Source organism: Gouania willdenowi, chromosome 16 (assembly GCF_900634775.1).
Source record: "Gouania willdenowi chromosome 16, fGouWil2.1, whole genome shotgun sequence".
Taxonomy (NCBI): domain Eukaryota; kingdom Metazoa; phylum Chordata; class Actinopteri; order Blenniiformes; family Gobiesocidae; genus Gouania; species Gouania willdenowi.
Window position 1 is genome coordinate 23586829 of NC_041059.1, and position 19493 is coordinate 23606321.

General features: G+C 36.6%; 1 protein-coding gene across 1 annotated transcript in view; it reads right to left on the minus strand.

Annotated features, from left to right (window-relative positions):
• Positions 1-19493, minus strand: part of deptor (DEP domain containing MTOR-interacting protein) — a 44408-nt gene that overhangs the window by 13444 nt on the left and 11471 nt on the right. The window contains exons 5-7 of the mRNA XM_028471087.1: positions 11530-11708; positions 4890-5072; positions 2275-2412 (exon numbers count right to left, since the gene is read on the minus strand). Coding sequence (XP_028326888.1) covers positions 2275-2412; positions 4890-5072; positions 11530-11708 — 500 coding nt within the window. The remainder of the gene's footprint in view (positions 1-2274; positions 2413-4889; positions 5073-11529; positions 11709-19493) is intronic.

Genomic DNA, 19493 nt, shown 5'->3' on the forward strand with positions numbered 1-19493 from the left:
GCCTAGACCTACCTCAACCGCAGATCATCACACCATATGACCATATGGCTGAAATTTGATTTCACCAAATGTTTAAGTGATTTGGGTTCACAATCTTTTCCACACTGCATTCTTTCCATTAAAGGGATCCTCCAATGTTTTTACAAATGCGTGAAAATCGATGCCCAACAACATATTATTTTGCACCATATATGTTTTATTAACTTTTAAAAATGGAACTAGATTACGGTTTGAGAGCCTGTGCACCGCCATGTTGAAATGACGTCATTGATGACGCGAATCGTCCCTTTTAGTCCATTGAGTTCTATAGGAGGTGAAGCATTCAGGATCATTTAGCAGCTTTTTTCAAAAGCCAAAATGACAACTTGTGCTGCTTTGGGTTGGTCTAAAAATCAGAAAAAGTGAAAAAAGTCGATGTAAACCTCTTGTGTTTACCGAAATTTGATGAACAAAATCCATGAGCTGGAAAAATCTTTGACCGTAGGGGGCGACAGTTCCAACTCCGCTGTTTCGTAGACGGCATGAAGAAGATGGCGGCGCACAGGGTGAAGAAGTCCCAGGTTTAAAAGTTAATAAAACAAATATGGAGCAAAATAATGCGTTTTGTTAGGCAAAGATCTTCAAATTAGGACATTTCAAAGGTTTTAGGCCACATTTGTAAAAACAGTGGAGGATCCCTTTAAGATAATGTTTCCCCACTGTACTACCAGTTTTTCAATCAATTCTCTGCTTGATGCATGACAATAATTTGACTCTTCTGAAACAGATTAACATCTTTTCCACAACTACAGGATGTGACCTTTCCACGTGACTGATCAACAAATGGAAAGTTACTCAATGCATCAGTAAGGGATACATATATTGTTGTCACCCATGCAGTAATTATATTATATATATTATTATCAAATACATCCAGGTAGTGTAATTATATTATAGTGAATGTCTTATACAGTTTAAACCGTTTTTGTACAGAAAACATTGTAAAGACACAAATAAGAACTTTGCGCGTGTGTGTCTTCCTTTTCCTGTTCATTGTTCAGCTGGTAGAAAAGGACCAGTGTTGTCCTTGGATACAACACATCAAAGAAAAACCTCTCAGCAATCGACATAAGAAAAGGCAAACCACGCACACGCACGCACACACGCACACGCACACACCTCCTATTCCTGTCACTTCCTTATTGTTGCTCTTCACTGAGAGGTTAAATAAGTTCATAGTTCTCAGTCTCGCTTTAGCAGAAATTAAATCACTGACTCTTCCTTTTCAGCAATGATACCCAAATACAACTCAGATCAAATCCATATTTTAAACCACTAGTACAGTGGCCGTCAGAAGCATGTATTAGAGTTGTTAATTATGGTCAAATGAGTATGTGTTTGAAGGTTGGATGTACATACTCTGTACTCTATAGTGTTATGAAGGGGTATATGTGCGGGTGCAAAGTAAAATAGAGTGTGTGATTTCCCTGGTTTAATTCTATGGGACATGCACATAAATGTTTTTTTTTACTAATCTTTAGATTTTTTTCAATTGCTGTATTTTTCTGTAATATATGTTTTTTGGAGTCAATATGTGTATTTTTATATCTCTCTGTTGTCTTCTTCTGCATTTTTTGTATAATTACAATTTTTTGCTGCCATTGTAGTGTGATGCTGGAGGCATTTTGTGTATTTTTGTATGTTTTTAGTGTAGTTTTGTGCCGTCAGCACAACCGCCGCCCAGAACCATGGAGACGGAGGAGGAAGTGAAGAACGTGACCCGCAATTTAAAGGAAGCTTGGATCATGGGAATAATTTTAAATAACCATGAAATATTAACTTAAATAACTTTTAGCAATACAAAAATGTTTTTAATATTGACCTTTTTTTTTTAACCCAAACAAACTGCGACACAGTGGCGTCATGAACCCGGAACCGGAAGTAGCGCACTCATTACCGAGAGGGCTGTAATCTTAAAATGAACGTTTTGCAACAGCAAATTACTCCAAAATAACGGCTGCACACACTTGGGGTAAGTTTCAGGTCAAACTCATACCACGTCGGGGAGATATTCACTCCGCACGCCCACACACAGACCTTCTTTGCTTTTATAGATAGATTTCTATATGCACATATACTTTACACACAAATCTAAATGACTTACTGTAATTTACGTTAGTTGACAGAGGAATAATGGATTACGGGGAGAACAAGCAATCTCCACACAAGCTGTAAACAAAACCACTTTTTCACGCAGAAGCAAAGCCAAAGCCACTGATATGTGCTCCAACTCACCAGATTTGGGGTTGCAGAGGACCGGTGGGCTGCTGCTCAGTGTGGGACTGCTGCTGTAGTAACCACTGCTGCCACAGCTGCTGCTCATGCTGCTCCGACGCACTCCGATCATCAGCTTGAGCTCTTTAGTGGGACTCACTAGAAAACAGAAATCAAGCTGTATTAAACCAAGAGGAAAGGATTATGAAAAAAACTGTGGTTGATCATTTTCCAGAAATAGATTTGTGTGGTTAAAAAATCTGCTCCAAGAAGCGTAGTTCAAAACTGAATAAGCTCCTCTTTATCAAACTTAGTATTGCATGTCATTTTGGAACTTGGTTTTTGTGTAATGGGGTGCATGATATGAGTAGAGAAGGAGACGTCGCTAAATGATTGGCGCAAACACTATGATCTTATCTCTACTAAACATCCTGACATTCAGCAAACCCAAACTCATTCATCTTTTTTGTCAGAAATGTATGTATCTGTTATTTAAAGGACTTTTTGACCTGAAGAGTTGACCCATATGAGTTATATTAAAGGGGACATATCATGGTTTTAAATCCTTCCTTTTTACATATAAATCATACAGTTGTGGTCTATATAAAGCAGAACTGCAATGCTTGGGTCTGAATTCCTCATTATTATAGCGCCACAGGCCCCTTTTCTACCCCTTTTCTGATGTGCCCTCTCTTCAGGTGACACTCGGTTCAACTTCACCCTGCTCGGCCATTTTTGTAGTTTGATAGAAGAGATACGGCTGCGCATAAACTTTTTATTCAGAGGTTATTTACAAAATGTCAACAACAGAAGACTTGTCCATCCAGCTTTACATGTTTGAGCCAGAGTCGGACCCAGCAGAGCGAGATGAAAATGAAGATGATGAACCTGCAGAACCCTAACAAGTGAGCTAACACAAGCACCGAGCTAACGCTAGTGCCAAGCTAACGTCACGAAATGCATTTTAATACAGTCTTTTCAAAGACAAAAACGGCAAAATGAAATGACTAATGAAAACTTTAGACTTAAATTAAATCACGTAGGCCATATCATCAAGGATCTAAAACGAGCACACAGCGCTAACATATGAAGACGGTGCAACTGCTAATGCTAACAAAACAATGACAGGGACGTCTTATCACACTTTTTAGCATTTATTACAGCTTACCGAAGGGCTCTGTTCGTCGTCTCCAAAGATAGAAGGAATTGAACCCTCAATCAGACAAAGTCTTTCGGCAAATCCTTCTTTATACTGGCGGAGGTTGCTGAAGCAGTCATCCTTGAAGTGCTTCACGCACACAAAAATGACCTTACCCACAGATGTGGGTACATTTCTGTGAAAAATAAAACTCAACCAGGCACTTTGAAAAGGTTCTGATGCTGGGAGACGGTGTAGTGAAGCGTGTAGGTTACTACATCCAACAACCCAACATTTTGACTTATCCTCTCGTAACTTCGTCATCCTTGAGCTTGGACTACAAAATAAAAGCGAGAAATAAAAATGGCGGATTGCTCGAAGTGTTGGACCTGGAGTTGATGTACTAATTTGGCAGTTCCGCTGCAAATACTGTGATGTAATAGTTCAAAAAACGTAATAAAGAATAGAAAAATCGAAACAGATTGAAAAATATGAGCAAAACAGAATATAAAGATATCAACGGAGCACCTGAAGAGACTAATTAGATTTTTTCTGTACTTCTAAACACTCTAAATATACAACAAAATGCATTTAAGGGCTAAAAAAGTGGATTTAGCATGATATGTCCCCTTTAAATAATACAGCGCTTGTTGTATCAATGCTCCGAACGGAGCTTCCCTCTTGAAATACCGACTATGAGTCATGTGACCTGGAGAATGCCTGGAGAACGTTTCACTTTACGGCAGTCACACGACCACAGGCTCGGATATAGTTCCCACGTGACGTCACAACATAGGGACATTTCCCGACCCGGTGCCATTGCTGTGGGCAGCAGAAACGAGTTTAGCCTCTGTTTACTGCCAAAAGAGCACAATATGGTAGTTTTGTGTTGAGTTAATGGTGCACTAATCTCCCTGATAGTTCAGTTAAACGAGGATTCTTTAGGAAGGGAAGTGGGCAAGTCAGATCCGTAACTTGCTTGCGTGAAAGTTATCGGTCTAGCGCCCCCTAGTGACCAGAAGTTACACAGTGTGCCTTTAAATACAACCTTTTTTTTTTTTTTTTAACAATGTGGAAAGTTGAAAATTTGACAGTCATATGATCAAATCTACATTTTTTGTCTTTTCTTATTATTATTAACCAGCCATCCTCCAACCCGCTTGCGCCTTTTATTCATTTCCTTTTTTTACTATTTGTTATTCAGCTACAAATGAATGCAAAATGATTTCTGTTTGGTTCTAGGGGTATATTTTAAGAAATGAAGAACTTTACTTAACTCAGGGAGAAGGGGTGGGATCGAATTAGTAAAAACACCATTGTCTGTCTGTCTGTAATGAATGCAATTCTTATAATTTGCATTACATATTCAAAAATAAACTCTCAAACTGAAATATGTGGATAGATTAGAATACAATATACCTTGAATTATTTCATTACTACAATTCTAAACAATATTTGATCATTCCTGCTGGTGCTTTGAAGGCGTGGCTGCGCCCACCTGACAGGAAGCTGGTGTTGCTTCCATCTGAGTTTTGCTTGCGGAGGCAGAAAGGACTGTCGTGGCTCTCGGGGATGCTGCGTCCTCGCTCATGAAGAAGTTCTATCAACCGCCGCCTCCGCCTGAAGTTCATCCTGAACTGGAAGAGGAGGGGCCCATCGGTAAAGTGATGCTTGTTGGTGACTGGTAAGAAACAACATAAGATCATAAACTTTTACTGAGAGACATCTGTCTGTGGTCTATAGAGCTGCTATAGCCTAACCATGCACACAGAGACATACACATTAAGTGTTTTACTACTATTACTACTACTTTATAGGGGTATAAATCACAATATGGATATGATAATTTCTTTGAACAACGGTAGGATAATTGCAGGTATCAATGTCTGCCATGATTCGATTTTGAGTCGATTCAATTCAGGGCATTTGATTTATTTAAGACTATATTATATACACATTTAACACAGCCAGTTACATTTTGCCTAAAGCTAGAGTAAAAAAATAATCCAAGCAACTTTTAATGTTTTGACAATTTTTTTTCTCAAATATTTCGGACATTTAATTTAATCATTCTATTTAACAAAATGGCATATCATAACAATGACGATATTGTTTAATGTTTTCAGTTTCCATAGATTTGATTAGATTGTTGCCTAGCCAATCGATGTATCGATACATATTGATGGAGCGTTACACACCTACTAATTTAGGCTTCAATTCTACTCAATGTACAGTATATGAATCAAGAGAAAATCCATGCACAGTGAGGGTAAACACGCTGGGAACGTCATCTAATGAACCCACTCATCTATTGACAGTGATTTTTAAAATTTTTACACAGTAATTTGTCAGATTAGTCACAGAAAGACTAGAATAGGAAGAAATATTGAATCCAGTCTACATTCCAGGGGGTCTAGTTGAGCACAGGCTGAAATTTCATAAACTTATATCTGTCACTGATGACCCTGTGTAAAAAAAATCAGTTGCTTGGAATATGCAGATATCTGTTCCGCACCCTTGTGAGCATCCACTGTTAGTTTAAATTTTATTTCATTAATTTCATTTTGTGTCATCTCCATGAAAAAAACTCTAATCTAATTTGTTCATCCTTAATGTCAAACTATGATTAATTCTGACTTCCTACACGCTTTAAATCAGAATTATTATAAAATCAGTACAAAGTGCACGGACAAGTGAGCAAACAGGTATTTCCCTGAGTAAACTCTGATTACATCATTCCTCAAGCTCAGACCAACACCGAGCAAACATCCACGAAAGGCACAGCTCTACATCATCAGCTACGTCAACCAGGACTGATAACACCAGGGATGATTGTACGATACATGGAAATAATTAAACGCTGTTAATCATTGTCCAACTTAACTAAAAGAATGATTGATGACCAATCGTAAAATCACAAAACTGTCAAACTATGCAACGACTTTTACAAAAAGCTTAAAACAAAGTCTTAACAGTCGTACAGTACGTCTTCTTAAATTTTAATCCAGGCAGTTTTAAGGCCAGCCCAATGTGAAGAAGCTGGTTTTTGTCTAAGCTGAGGTGTTAAAAGCATCATCACCCACATTTCAGATGGAAAAAACTATGTAAATAACATATTCTTCCCATTAAAGAGTTAAACTGTATTATGGACCAAGAGTACTACAATGAAATCACTGTAAAGAAAATAAAACACTTATTAAAAGTACCTTTAAAGTTTTTTAGGTGTTAAAGTGCATTATAATGGAATTTTTCCATCTGTATTTAGTGTATTTAAGTGTTAAACTTTAATGACAAAATGCATTCTTAATTATTTAGTCGTCAACAGCAAAATATGAACTTTGACTAAAAAATTCAAGGGTGAAATTCTTTAGTTTAACTTTTGACCTCGACATAGTTGGAAATATGGTAGATTAGCTTTTTGTCCTCCCAGCTGAAGTAGAACTATACTGTGTAAGAATGACTGTATAATATAATATTTTCAATAATTTTCACATAAACGAAAATAGCTGCCCAGTCTTTTGCCTGTTTAGGTCCACAGAGTAAGAGTTGGCTGCCTTTCCAACCACTAAGTGGATACATCCAGAATGACTTTGCATTATGTATGAATGCGTTAGTGGGAAAGTGGCTGATCTGACTTCATTTATTTCTCTCTTTCTAAAAGGAAGTGAAGGCCTGAAATAATACAATTACTTTATAAAAATTTTCCTTACTTGATCCCAAGGGTTAATGAAAACATGGACAGTTTCCCTGCAACAGTAGAACTATTTCCCCATGAAGAATCTATAAACTATCAGTGAGGCCAGCAGGAAGCAGGTCAGGCTCTGTGTTACATTAACTGAGCAACTCTAGTGTGTGTGTGTGTGTGTGTGTGTGTGTGTGTGTGTGTGTGTGTGTGTGTGTGTGTGTAATGCTGCTCTATATTTCTCAGCACTGGATATCTTCAGCTTCACTACAGTTGAGCGATGGCTAAGGGAATGCAATGATTACAAGATTACAGTTTCATTTAGCAGATGCTTTTATCCAAAGCATTGTACAACACAAGCAGTTAGGGTTAAAGGTGCAGTCTGCAACTCTTATAACAGTGACTTTTTGTCATATTTGCTAAAGCTGTCACTATGCAAGGACAGCTTTATATCAAACTAGTAGTTTGTGTGGGAAAAAAAAAAAACAGGCTCATTGAGTCCCCCCTGCGGCGCCTGCAGCCTTTGGCAGATTGCCAGAATGCACCACGACCGAGCAAAAAGAGCCAATCAGAGCCAGGATTTCGTTTGATTGGCTGTGTGACAGCTGTTGCTCACAGTCCCCACCCCTTTCCGGTGACTGGAGCATCGTCTTTTTCACAGTGTATGGTCTGCAGGAGTAGAACATGGAATCTGGGGAGGGATCTGAAAATTGCGTACTGCACCTTTAAGGGATTCGATTACAAGCCCGCTTCCTTAAATGGTAAACTGTAAATTAATTTGATCCATATACAACTTTGCATCCCACCTGCTGTTTTTAACTTCCTCAAAATTACGTTTTTATTCTCTATTAAATCAAGTGAAAATGTAATGGTCTCGGGCAAGTCGTGGTCTCGGATAGTGTGGTCTTGAACACAACACTACTAAAGTACATAATATGACATCCCCAACAATTGCAAAACTGCACTCTTTATGTTCCGTTACTAATGTTAAATGCAAATATTTTAAAGATCAGTCAAAAATTTAAATGTTTGCTTGTTTAAAATCTAAACACCAATTGAATGATTTTTAGTTGAAAACTAAGGAAATGAGAATACTCTGCAGGACCACAAATAGGGTTTGGTTCTAAAACAAGGTACCAATATGGCACCAGTTATGACTAAATCAGGGGTCTGCAACCTTTACTCTCAAAAGATCCATTTTGTCATATCTCACCTGGATTAAAGTCCTTCCAGAGCCGGAAAAAAAAAAAAAAAAAAAAAAAAAACCTTTCTAATGAAAACAACATAGTGTATACATTTCTATACAGTTAAAATTATATCGAATAATGTTTTGAAAACAAATTTTTTTTTTAGATAATGTATTTGAAGGGCTACAAAAAATAACTTGAATTTGACAACACATGTCAGTCAACACATGCTGATTACTAATTACTTGCCACATATCAAGCATGCATATTTAGCCGGCATGTTGGCAGTTAAATGAATCTGTCCCCACATAATTCAAATGTATATTTACGTCCAGGATATACTTTTAGTAGATTTAGTAATCTTGCCAAGGATTTAAAACTTAAAGTTAACCACAGGTGCAGGAAAAAGTTAATGGTCTGTAGATGTTTCAGGACGTGAAGTGAGTTATTGCAGGTTGACAAATCGTTATATAGTGATTTTATTTGGTTTCAAAATCATTAATCATTAATACCCTCTGTAAGAAAATAATTATTGATTTCAATATTTTTGAAAGCTTTAGGGAGCCATTGCAAAAGAGTCAAAGAGCCACATGAGGCTCCAGAGCCGCAGGTTGCAGACCCCTGGACTAAACAGTAGTAACTAGACCGAAAAAGAACGAACATTTTGGTGCCTTATTTCGGGGCACTTGATCGTGATGTCAGTGCCGCTACTCATCAGAGTCAGCACACCTGCTGCTCATAACTGATAGCGAGAGGATAAAAGACCACATGGAGTTTAGTTAAAAGCCGAACAATGCGCCGTGCACCCGGAGCTAAGCACATCAGAAACAGCAACAGCCAGGGTCGACCCCCCCCTGGACAAATTGAAGTGAGTCGCGCTCCCAGTGCTGCCAGTGTGGCGCACGACATCACAAATAATGACAGCAGCCATTCCTCTTAGTAAACACTGATGCCATTCAACGTGTGACAACAACATTAGAGCTATGTCTATACTTCTCCGCTGACTTTCTGTTTAATGTTAAGCTCATATCAAGTTGTGTTTGTAGACAAAATGTTGAACTTAAGCTTTAACACAAGATTTAAAAGGCAGAGTTTTGCATTTACACAGGAATGCAACAGATTGGCTAGCTCAGGCATTACTGCACCCTGCGGCTCAGGAGCCACATGTGGCTCTTTGACTCTTTTGCAATGGCTCTCTATAGCTTTAAAAAGAAATATTGAAATAAAGTTACTTTTTTTTTCTTTTTTTTAACAAATGCTATTAATGATTATTGACAAATAAAATCATGATAACAATATTCATCTCCAGTACTATATGTTTTATTTGATATTATTTAAATGTTTTTGTTTATTTATTATTTCCATGTTACGTGTATATATATTATGTAAGGTAATATTGTATTCAATTTGGCCCTGAAAATAAAAGGATATTGTATTTTAACAGTGTATGCGGTTTAAGCATCGTTTAAGCACCGGAACTGTTTAAAAAATACAGAGTAGGCACCGGTATCGGATAAAACCCAACCAATACCCAAACCTAACCACAAGTCAATCCGGTCTACTGTTGATTTGGTATTTTGACATATAATTTTTCTCATAGTTGTCTTAAAAAAAACATTTTTTCCAGATTAAAAACTAGACTAAGAACAAAAATAAGACAATTAAAGTGGCATGCAAGCCATCACATGAACACACTTTAAACCCTATTTATATGACAACGTTTTCAAGTGAAAATGCAAAATTTTTGCTGCGTTTTGGCACTTTTTAAAAACAGGCTCCAGAGTGGAAGTTTTTGAAAACGCTTCTCTCTCCATGTCTGTGTAAACAAGGAACCGGCCTCTTTCTGTGTCACAGCCATGCACACTGCGGCTGCACTGTTTGTGTGCCTCACTCTTTGAAATTGAACTGTACTTCTCCAACAAAGTGTTAACTTTATTTCACCACCACTTAGATCAGCTGAGACGTATTTCCTGCCGGCACCAGATTCTGACGACAATCACAGTGCTCCACTCCTACATCAAGCTCTATATACAGCATTTCTTCATTTCTATCTTTTTAACATGGGCTCTGGTTGGATTCGGCTCGGACGCTGCACGATGAATGGTCAGGTCGTGTGTTTCGATTAGCTCAAGAAAGACCCACAAATGAATGCTGAAGGGATGAATGGAGGCTGTCCTCTGGCATATGAATAAATTATGTTCATAATTGCATAAGTTGTGAAGCCTGAGCTGTGTGTTACAGCAGTGTTACGACATGCTTTTGATCAAAAGTAAACCGGTACATAGCGTGTAGCATCACATGAAGCTGCTTGTCATGTTTATAGTTGTATAATGAAGTGCTAACCTTGTGCTAAAACAGATCCGATCATTTCTATTTTCCACAGTAATGTTTATAGATAATAAGTAACCCCAAAGAAACCAAATGACAGATAATGGACAGGTGTGGTTCCCAGTCATAAAGTTAAAACAACCTGTTGAACTGTGTTTTAAGGCTGCAGTATGCATGGAACATGCTATCACTACTGATACATTCAAAGTTCTCTCTGCTAGAGCACGAGTCTGAGGCATGTCCCGCCCTGCACGAGAAAGCGAGAGATTCAGACCTCTGGAGGAGGAGAAGACAATCCCTCTCATTGTTTTCTAATAAAGAAGGTCAGCTCAGAACAAATGGCAACCTGAAAGAAGCTGTAAAGACTTTTAGGAGTGAAAGGAGCTCAGTTTATATTCTACACTCATCCAGTTTACAGTTATGATTGTCTTAAGTGTTTCATTGAGAAAAAGATTTAATCTACTATATCATTGTTTCTCGACCTTTTTTGTCCCATGTATCCCTTATCATTTCTGCTTTAACGCGAGTACCAATTAGCTCACGTTACGCATCCTTTATTTGTGTCAGCAGGCTCATCTGAACGCTTTCCTGCATTTTGTTAAACAATAACCACAGAATTACACCTTTTATTCATCTACTTCTGTTTAGTATTTGAACATCATCTTGAATCAACGGATGAGGAAAATGTCCGTGTGCATGTAAAAATGTGTCCTATAATGTTAAAAATTAAACTGACAAATGTTCCTGTTTAACCCCTGAGATGTGTTCACTAACCCCTAAGGGTACGCGTACCCCTGGTTTGTAACCACTGTTCTATTGAATGAATACATTTTCTCAGTTTTTAAACACGTCAAGAAGAAAAATGTATCTTTTGCAGAAACAGAGGTTGTTATGACATTATTTGGCTTTTTAGTATAACATTGATCTTCTTCCCTCCTTACCATGCTGTATGATGCCATGTTCAAGCAGTCTCCGCCCCAGCTGCTCAGTCTCCTCCCTGGTTGCCATTTCGCCCTCCTGCAGCAGCCAGTCGATGAACTCTGAGGCCACCAACGTACGCTCAAACGAGGTTCCTTCCTCCTCTCTAGTCTGCAACAGGTTGTTCTCTGTGTTCAGCAGTCTGTAGAACGAAAACAGTAATGCCTTTATCGGACCACTTTTAATAGATTCTGGATCACTCTATAAGCCTGCAGCTTTCCAGTTGTTCTAACTCCGTCACAAAATTATGGAGATTCGGTATGGCCCAGGTAAATTTAGGAGCGTGACAATATCTCAATCTCGCGATATATCACGATATTTTTTCACATATCAATATGCTTGCGCTATCAATTATTTATTTATTTTTTTAATTATTTTTTTTTTAATTTAAGATTTGTTTTATTATTATTTTCACTAAAATGTGCAGGTAGGTCTTCACAGAAATTTTGTCACTGTTGAAGGAACCAATATATTGCACTATAATGGTGTCACTGGTAAGAAAGACTATTTTGTGTTTACAGAAAGCACTATTGGAGATACATATATTGACACTTATTTACAAAATGTTGCACTAAAATAGTGTCACTGTTCATAGGACACTTTTTCAATTTATTGTCTTTCAGAGATATAAAATAAAAATTGTATTTTTTCACTTAATCTTTTTTTTCTTGTTATGTCATAGATTATCGTAGATTGATTGACTAATATATCGATAATCGCAGTATCGTGTTTGAAGAATTTTATTTATGTTTAAAGAATATATTCTAAAAAAGATTTTTGTACAAAAAAATTATTAACTTTTTGCCTGACAAATAATCGTGAGTTCAATTATGACTAAAATAATCATGATGATAATTCTTTCCATAATCGAGCAGCTGTGTCACATACAGTGAAGGACAGGGCAGGGAAGGGGAGGTCTATGCAAATCCAGGGACACACCCCCCAAAACAGAGCACTCTCACAGAACTTGTTTTTACAGAGATTTAAACCTCTTCTGCTGCTTAATTCGTGTTATGTTTTGACCAAACACCAGCACAGATATGTTATTTAGACCACAGGGAACTGTTTTAAAAGGTGAACATTTTTCATAATATGTCCCCTTTAAATGTAATGAAAATGAAACAATTGCATAAATTAGGAGAAATAAAGTGTTTCATGTTGAAACATCAACATGTTACTGCTAGCCTTCCTTATTAATATCTTACCATCTAATTAAAGCAAAACTGTGAAATTTTAGTATTTAAGAAATGCTTAGTGACCCCTGTGAATAGATGATGGATAACAAAGGGAATATTTATAATGATTTATATAACTGACATTCTCTGATGATTATATAAGGCTGCTGTTTCTGTTCCAGCTGCAAACACTTGTAGTACTACTGGGCACTCCAAGATCTCTTAGGGGAAATTTCCCACAGCTGTGCCTGTGTCTTCACTCTGTAATCTGCAGAGTTGCAGAGCACAAACTCTGCTCTGTGTTCATCCACGTTAGCCCTGCATTTGCTTAAGTGGAAGACTGAGGAATAGTCTTAAAGCTTGTTTTGTGTGATCCTTAGAGCCTCTTAGTACAAAACTTCTATTTAAGGTAATGACACAAACAAAATGAAGCTTTACTTTATTGCTTTAAAAACAAAGCTTAGAAAGAGGGTAAAGGCTTAAATGTTGGACCTGACTACACCAAGCAGTCAATCAGTTTCACTATCTAAATGTAGGTTCTTATCTATAATTATGGAGCTGTATTTAGTAAGTGGTGCAGTCTAGCATTTGGCTGGCAACCAAATGTCAGACCAGTGAAACCAATAAAAAGTCAAAAACTGCTGACACTCTAAAAACACAATATCAATCAACACCAAACCCTGTCGAACACAAAACACACTCATGAGTAAGAATGTTTGAACATGTCAGAACATGTTGTTCTGTGACAACAAAAATAAGCGAGGTTATTGCTGACATTTTACAAATGAGCAGTAATAAACACTTTACAGAGCTGTTCATGAACAGGATCAGCCGTCTCCACTGACCCAACGTACATCCACAACACTTCCACAAGAAGCTACTCTTCAAACATGTACAGGTACATCTAAAAAAAAATTTGAATATCATAAAAATGTTCAATATTTTTTGTCACTCAATTCAGAAAGTCAAACTCATATATGATATAGGCCCATGACACAGAGTGAAATATTTCAAGCCTTTATTTCTTGAAATGTTGATGATTATGGCTTACAGATAATGAAAATCCAAAATTCAGAGCCTCGGAAAATTTGAATATTTCATAAGATCAATAAAAAAAGGTATTTTAAATAAAAAAAATGTAAGTCATCTGAAAAGTATGTTTATTTCTACGTACTCAATACTTGGTTGGGCCTCCGTTTGCATGAATGACTGCATCAATGTGGTGTGGCATGGAAATAAAGTAAATAAATAATAAATAATAAATAAATAAACACAGGTGAAAATACGTCCTCCTCTGCAGATGTAAATAAAACTAACGCAGGAATCTGAAAGTCTTGAGTCCACACATCAGCAGGTCACACGACAGTGTTTACATTCATAAAGTTGATGGACTAAAAGCTTAGCAGAAAACCAGCAAAAACTACTGTAAAAAAACATTGAAATAAGTCAACTGGCCATTCCACAAAGCTGGGCTTTAGACACACTGGAATTCAAACCATTCCAATAAGTCAACATATCAGGTCGCGTTACATAAAGAGTTGTACCTCATGCTTTCAACAGTGTTGGCCTGTCCATTACTGCCTGAGACTTTTCTAACAGTCAGCATATCTAACTCAGCCAGAGTGTCGTCCAGAGAGATGCTAATGTATGATAGCAAGGCGTTGCCCGACTCACACATCAGTTCTGCTTCTAAGTGGAAAACTAATGAGTCTGTGAAAGTAAAACAGCTTTTAAAAGGCTAATGGGTATCCCAGGGTCATTCAAGAAACGTGAGTAATCACAGAGAGCATGTGACAGCCTGACTACGCAGCACAAGAGTCATAGCAAAGGATTACATCAGCTACAGATGGACATGAATAAAGCTTTTTTCTGAGGTCCTGTCTTTAAATATTTAACAAAGTATATAAAAGGTTCCTGAAGTCCATAAATGCAATATTTCATAACTAAAGTGCAGACGGACAGGACCTAAACAGCTCAAATAAAGGGTTGATCTGAAATGTTTTTTCATAGCGTGTCAATAATTATTTTATTTAACTTGTCCTCACTGAACTACTCTATGCTTGGAAGAAGTATTTTTAAGGTGAGTTTTAAAATGAGGTGAGTTCCAGAATGTAATTATGAAAGGAAATCAGTTTGTGTCTGAATACAACCTATCGTCCATCTATAATCCATGTTGTTTTCACTACCCAGTCACCCTAACCCTGACCTATTAGGGTCACCTGATAGCAGACACCATGAGCCACTCAATGTGTTCAAGGTTTAGAGAAAAGAAGCCTCGTGGATGAAAACTCAAACATCTTTAAATACATCTTCAATGTCCAGTTGTCTCAATTATGCCAACAGAATAAAAAAATTATCATTTATAATTTCATTGGACTTTTATGCTTTCATCAAATTTAAAATTTCCTCTAATAATTATAAAGATACATTTGTGAAGAAAATAATTGTGAGCTTAGATTTTAAACTAAAAAAATAATATTTCATAAGTAATAATTGACCTTTTTCTGACATGAATGTTTTTTTTCTTCTTTTTCCAAATAAGCAAGGTCATTTTTAAATGAATAAATATTTACCGCAATTTATTTCATACTATTCTTATAAACGAATATAACATTGGTCTGTAGATGTAGTTTGGCAAGATACAAATCTATAAAAGTTATAAACACTTTAAAAATTGAAACTATTCCATCTTTTAAATACCTGCTTTAGGTATTTCCACTCACTCATTCCCCCTGTCCACAGCCACCAACTTTATAGCTAAGCTTCACACTTGTCACTATACTGGCTTGATTACACAACATAATAAGCACAATATCTTCTACAACTTCACATCTCACCCTCACTGTAAAATAATCTATTCTTCCCCACCCTTTCCATTTCCTACCTTGAGTCTCTCCTCCCTGCTCCCCCCCTCTCCACCTAGGTGTAACACTGCTCTCCCTTTTTATATCCTCCCTATAATAAAAGATTTCTTACCCTTCCTTAGGGAGGGCTGGTGATGGTCACAATTAAGCAATAAAATAAATCAATTTATTTTATTGCAATAACAAAACATGCGTTGCTGTCTCATAATGATTGGACTTCTTGTAGTGTTGACCTTTGACAGCACGTGCAGACAAGAAAATAAATAAATAAATAAATGTATGAATTCACACTGTACAGAACCATATGACAACAGCACAGATTCATGTTTGAATGGACTAAATACTAAAAAAACACACATTTATATAATTATTTATTTTTATTTCAGCTTCTCATTCTTTAATTTCTTCTCGGACCAGCTCCGTCCTTTCATTGTTGTTATTATAGAAAATCTTAAGTGTGTGAATCAGCTGGTATGAGTTTGTGTTAACAATAAGAGTCTGGTTTGATTTCTATTTACAGCAGGGTTGTTCAAAGCGCGGTAAGCAGGCCACATGCCAAACACCATTAACCCACAAGGGGTCAAGCTTGAGGTCCTTAAAAAATTCTGCAAAAAACACCTTAAATTATCTCTCAAATGGTTTGTCAGAAAGAAGATTTTCAAGGCTTCTTTCTTGTCAGTCATGTTTCATGGTGGCACATGGACAGGACGAAATTTCATTCAGCCCTTAAAAAAATTAATAAAACAAAATAGAATAGATTAAAGAGTATAAAAACGTAAACTAGACTAGACTGGTGGAATAAACAGGGTTATTTTGATTCAGAAATAACTTATTTAGCTGCTGCGTGAAATGCTTTTGTTTTAATGCATTATTTTAAAGATTTGTCAGGTTAGGCCAAAATTCTTCAAAACATAATTTTGATTTTATGATCATGTATTCACAAAAGTTACTATTTGATGCATTTGTTTGAAACTCATACTCGTCTATTAAGCCCTGATATAGAGAATGACATGAATAACGCTCACATTATGTAAAGAGTAGCACAACCTGCAGCTGTAGCTGAACACATGCTGAAGGCAGAGTAAGACAACCACTAACCAATCAGCTTTCAGCTTCTCCAGCTGTGACCAAATAAGCATTTTATAATGAGCAAAGCGAGTAATGTCAATATCATCATGCAATATTACCCACAAAGTCTATATAAGAAGCAGTGATCTGACACAGTTACATAGAGATGATTCTCAGAACAATAGATCACTCTGGGGCTCCATTACTGAAATTTGTTTAAGTTGACCTAACAATTGATCATATCAAAGATCGATGAGTGTAAACAGCAGCTGTGTATTTTTCCAATGGAAAGCATGGATTTTAAAATGGATGATGGGAATGAAACCTTCACAGTGGTTGTGTTTGTGCAGCAGACAATGTCTCCAGTGTTCAGATTAAAACGTAACGTGCCCACACTTGCAAAACCTCGGCCTGACATTTGAAAAATAATTTACATTGATTCATTGTGACCAAGCTAAGCACTTTATCGAATTTATATTTGGAAATGGTTCATCCATTACATTTATAATACCAGTAGGGAAATAAAACATTATTAAATATGATTACTCGCCTGTTTATACACAGAATTTTATTACATCGTAGTTTCTGTGACAAACACAAAAATAAAAAATTGCCACTAATCAAGAGCCCTGAGTGAATGTCACATTACAGCAAGGTATCAATGGACCACCTCCTTTCCTTCTTTAAAATCAGTCCAAGACAAGGCTTTTTTCAAAATCCTCAAAAACGCTGTTTTTTTTCACCAAAAATTGTCCAACTGGAAAATGTTCTTAATTACCTAAAATCACCAAATTAGTACCAATGTTTTGATGCATGAATTGTTGCTGGGTTATGAATTCAGATTCACACCTACATAAAACATCAGAGTCCAAAAATAGAGACTTTTTTTTTTTAAAATGCCATTTTTTGGCCAAAAACGATTAGATCGGAAACATTTTAGCACTAATCTAAAGCCCTGAGTGAATGTCACCTTATAACAAGACATCAATCCTTTCCTTCTTTAAAATCAGTCCACGACAAAGTTTTTTTCAAAATCCTCAAAAACACTGTTTTTTCACCAAAAATCGACCAATCAGAATTTTTTTTCATTACCTGCAATCCCCCAATTAGTACTAACTTTTTGGTGTGAGAATGGCTGGTGGGTATTTCATTAAAACACCTACACGTCTCAATATGGTTTGAAACCTCCAGTCGGCTGTGTTTTGATGGGCAGACGACTTAAAGTATCAAACTTTGACAAAAACAGGAAACAGGAACGACAATCTTCCCTGAATAGAAGATGTTTACACTGAAGTGAACAGGATATGTGAGCTCCACATGAAAGATTTTTATTTTTGTAATAATTGTAGCCGTGAAACGGTAACCAACAATGTGGGTCGAGTGTGTGTGTGTGTGTGTAGAGCTAGAGAGAGCCTGTCCTGGGCTGCACCATGGTGATTACATAAACACATAGCTTCAAGAGCACAGACAACAGATGTCTTCCTTTGGACTATTTCTTTCTGCTTATGTAACCACTGCGTATGCCAGTGTTTGCCTCACAAACCTACATCTTCTCTAGCTCTTTATGTTTATCTGAATGTGTCATCATTTAAACGTTCAAATCTATGAACAAATACTAAAAGTCTGATCAGGAGCAGAGAAACGCCAAATGGAAAAAAGCGAATGACAAACATAAACAGATTATTTTGTGTTCTTCCTCTATGATCAGAGTTCATCAGTGGAAAATGTTATGAGTCATGACTTATGAAGATACTTGTGGTGCACTCTGCTTTTAATCACTGCACAGGCTTCTATTGCAAAAGAAAAAAATGCACTTTCTAAAAGCGCTGCACTTAAAAATTATTTATCCCATTTGGCAGGAAACAAATTTGTATTCATTATGTTTCATTGCTGATGTACACAAAGGTTAATAAAGACGTACAAAAACAGGAAATAAGCACATTTCTGCAATGTATTAAAAGCTTAATAGTTTATAGGTTACACATAATCCTCTTTTTGATTATAGGTCACAACTATCTCTACAATATATGATTACTAGCTGCATTATATCCTATGACTGAGTCACAAACTGAATCGTTTTTCCACCAGTACAAAAACAAACACATATCTAAGACTGAGCCTTTATACAATTTAACTCATTAACAAACAAAGTATAATGAACAGCAGTTGATAAGACGTAATGACTGAATATCTACTCACTTGTGTGTATTTGGATTTGGTAGCCGTATGCTTGTGCTGCTCATTTTTTCTAAAAAACTCTCACAGCAAACACAGGGAAAGAAACACACAAACTACTTGGTACCCACTGCAACACAACAATAGACATTTAAAAATAACCTCTGGAGCACAGTTGTGTTTTCCTACCGTTAAAATATTAAACGAACTGAGCAATGCTTTTTTTGTGCAGTAAAACAAAATGTGTTACTTTAAAATGAATGAACATATTCTCTGTTCATGTTCAATAATTTAGGCTGGTTTTCCTGTTGTACCCATGTTTATATGCTGACCATGTAGTTGTTTGGACTCTGTTTTATCTATGAGAACATTAGGTGTGGTTCAAAGTTGTACACATACATAATGGTAATTTCTCTAGTTGTCAAAAACCACAAATTACAAATACAAAGAAATATGACACATATTGAAAACTTCTATATATTGGGAGAATCTGGACAAGGTTTTCTTTTTTTCCATTTCTTTTTCTTCTTACATTTTATTTCTTTCTGTTATTGTTAAGGAAATGATTTCTATGTGTATTAAACTCATTTGTGTATATGTATCAATATGCCCATTGCAATGGAAATGGACTCGTGAAAAAAAAAG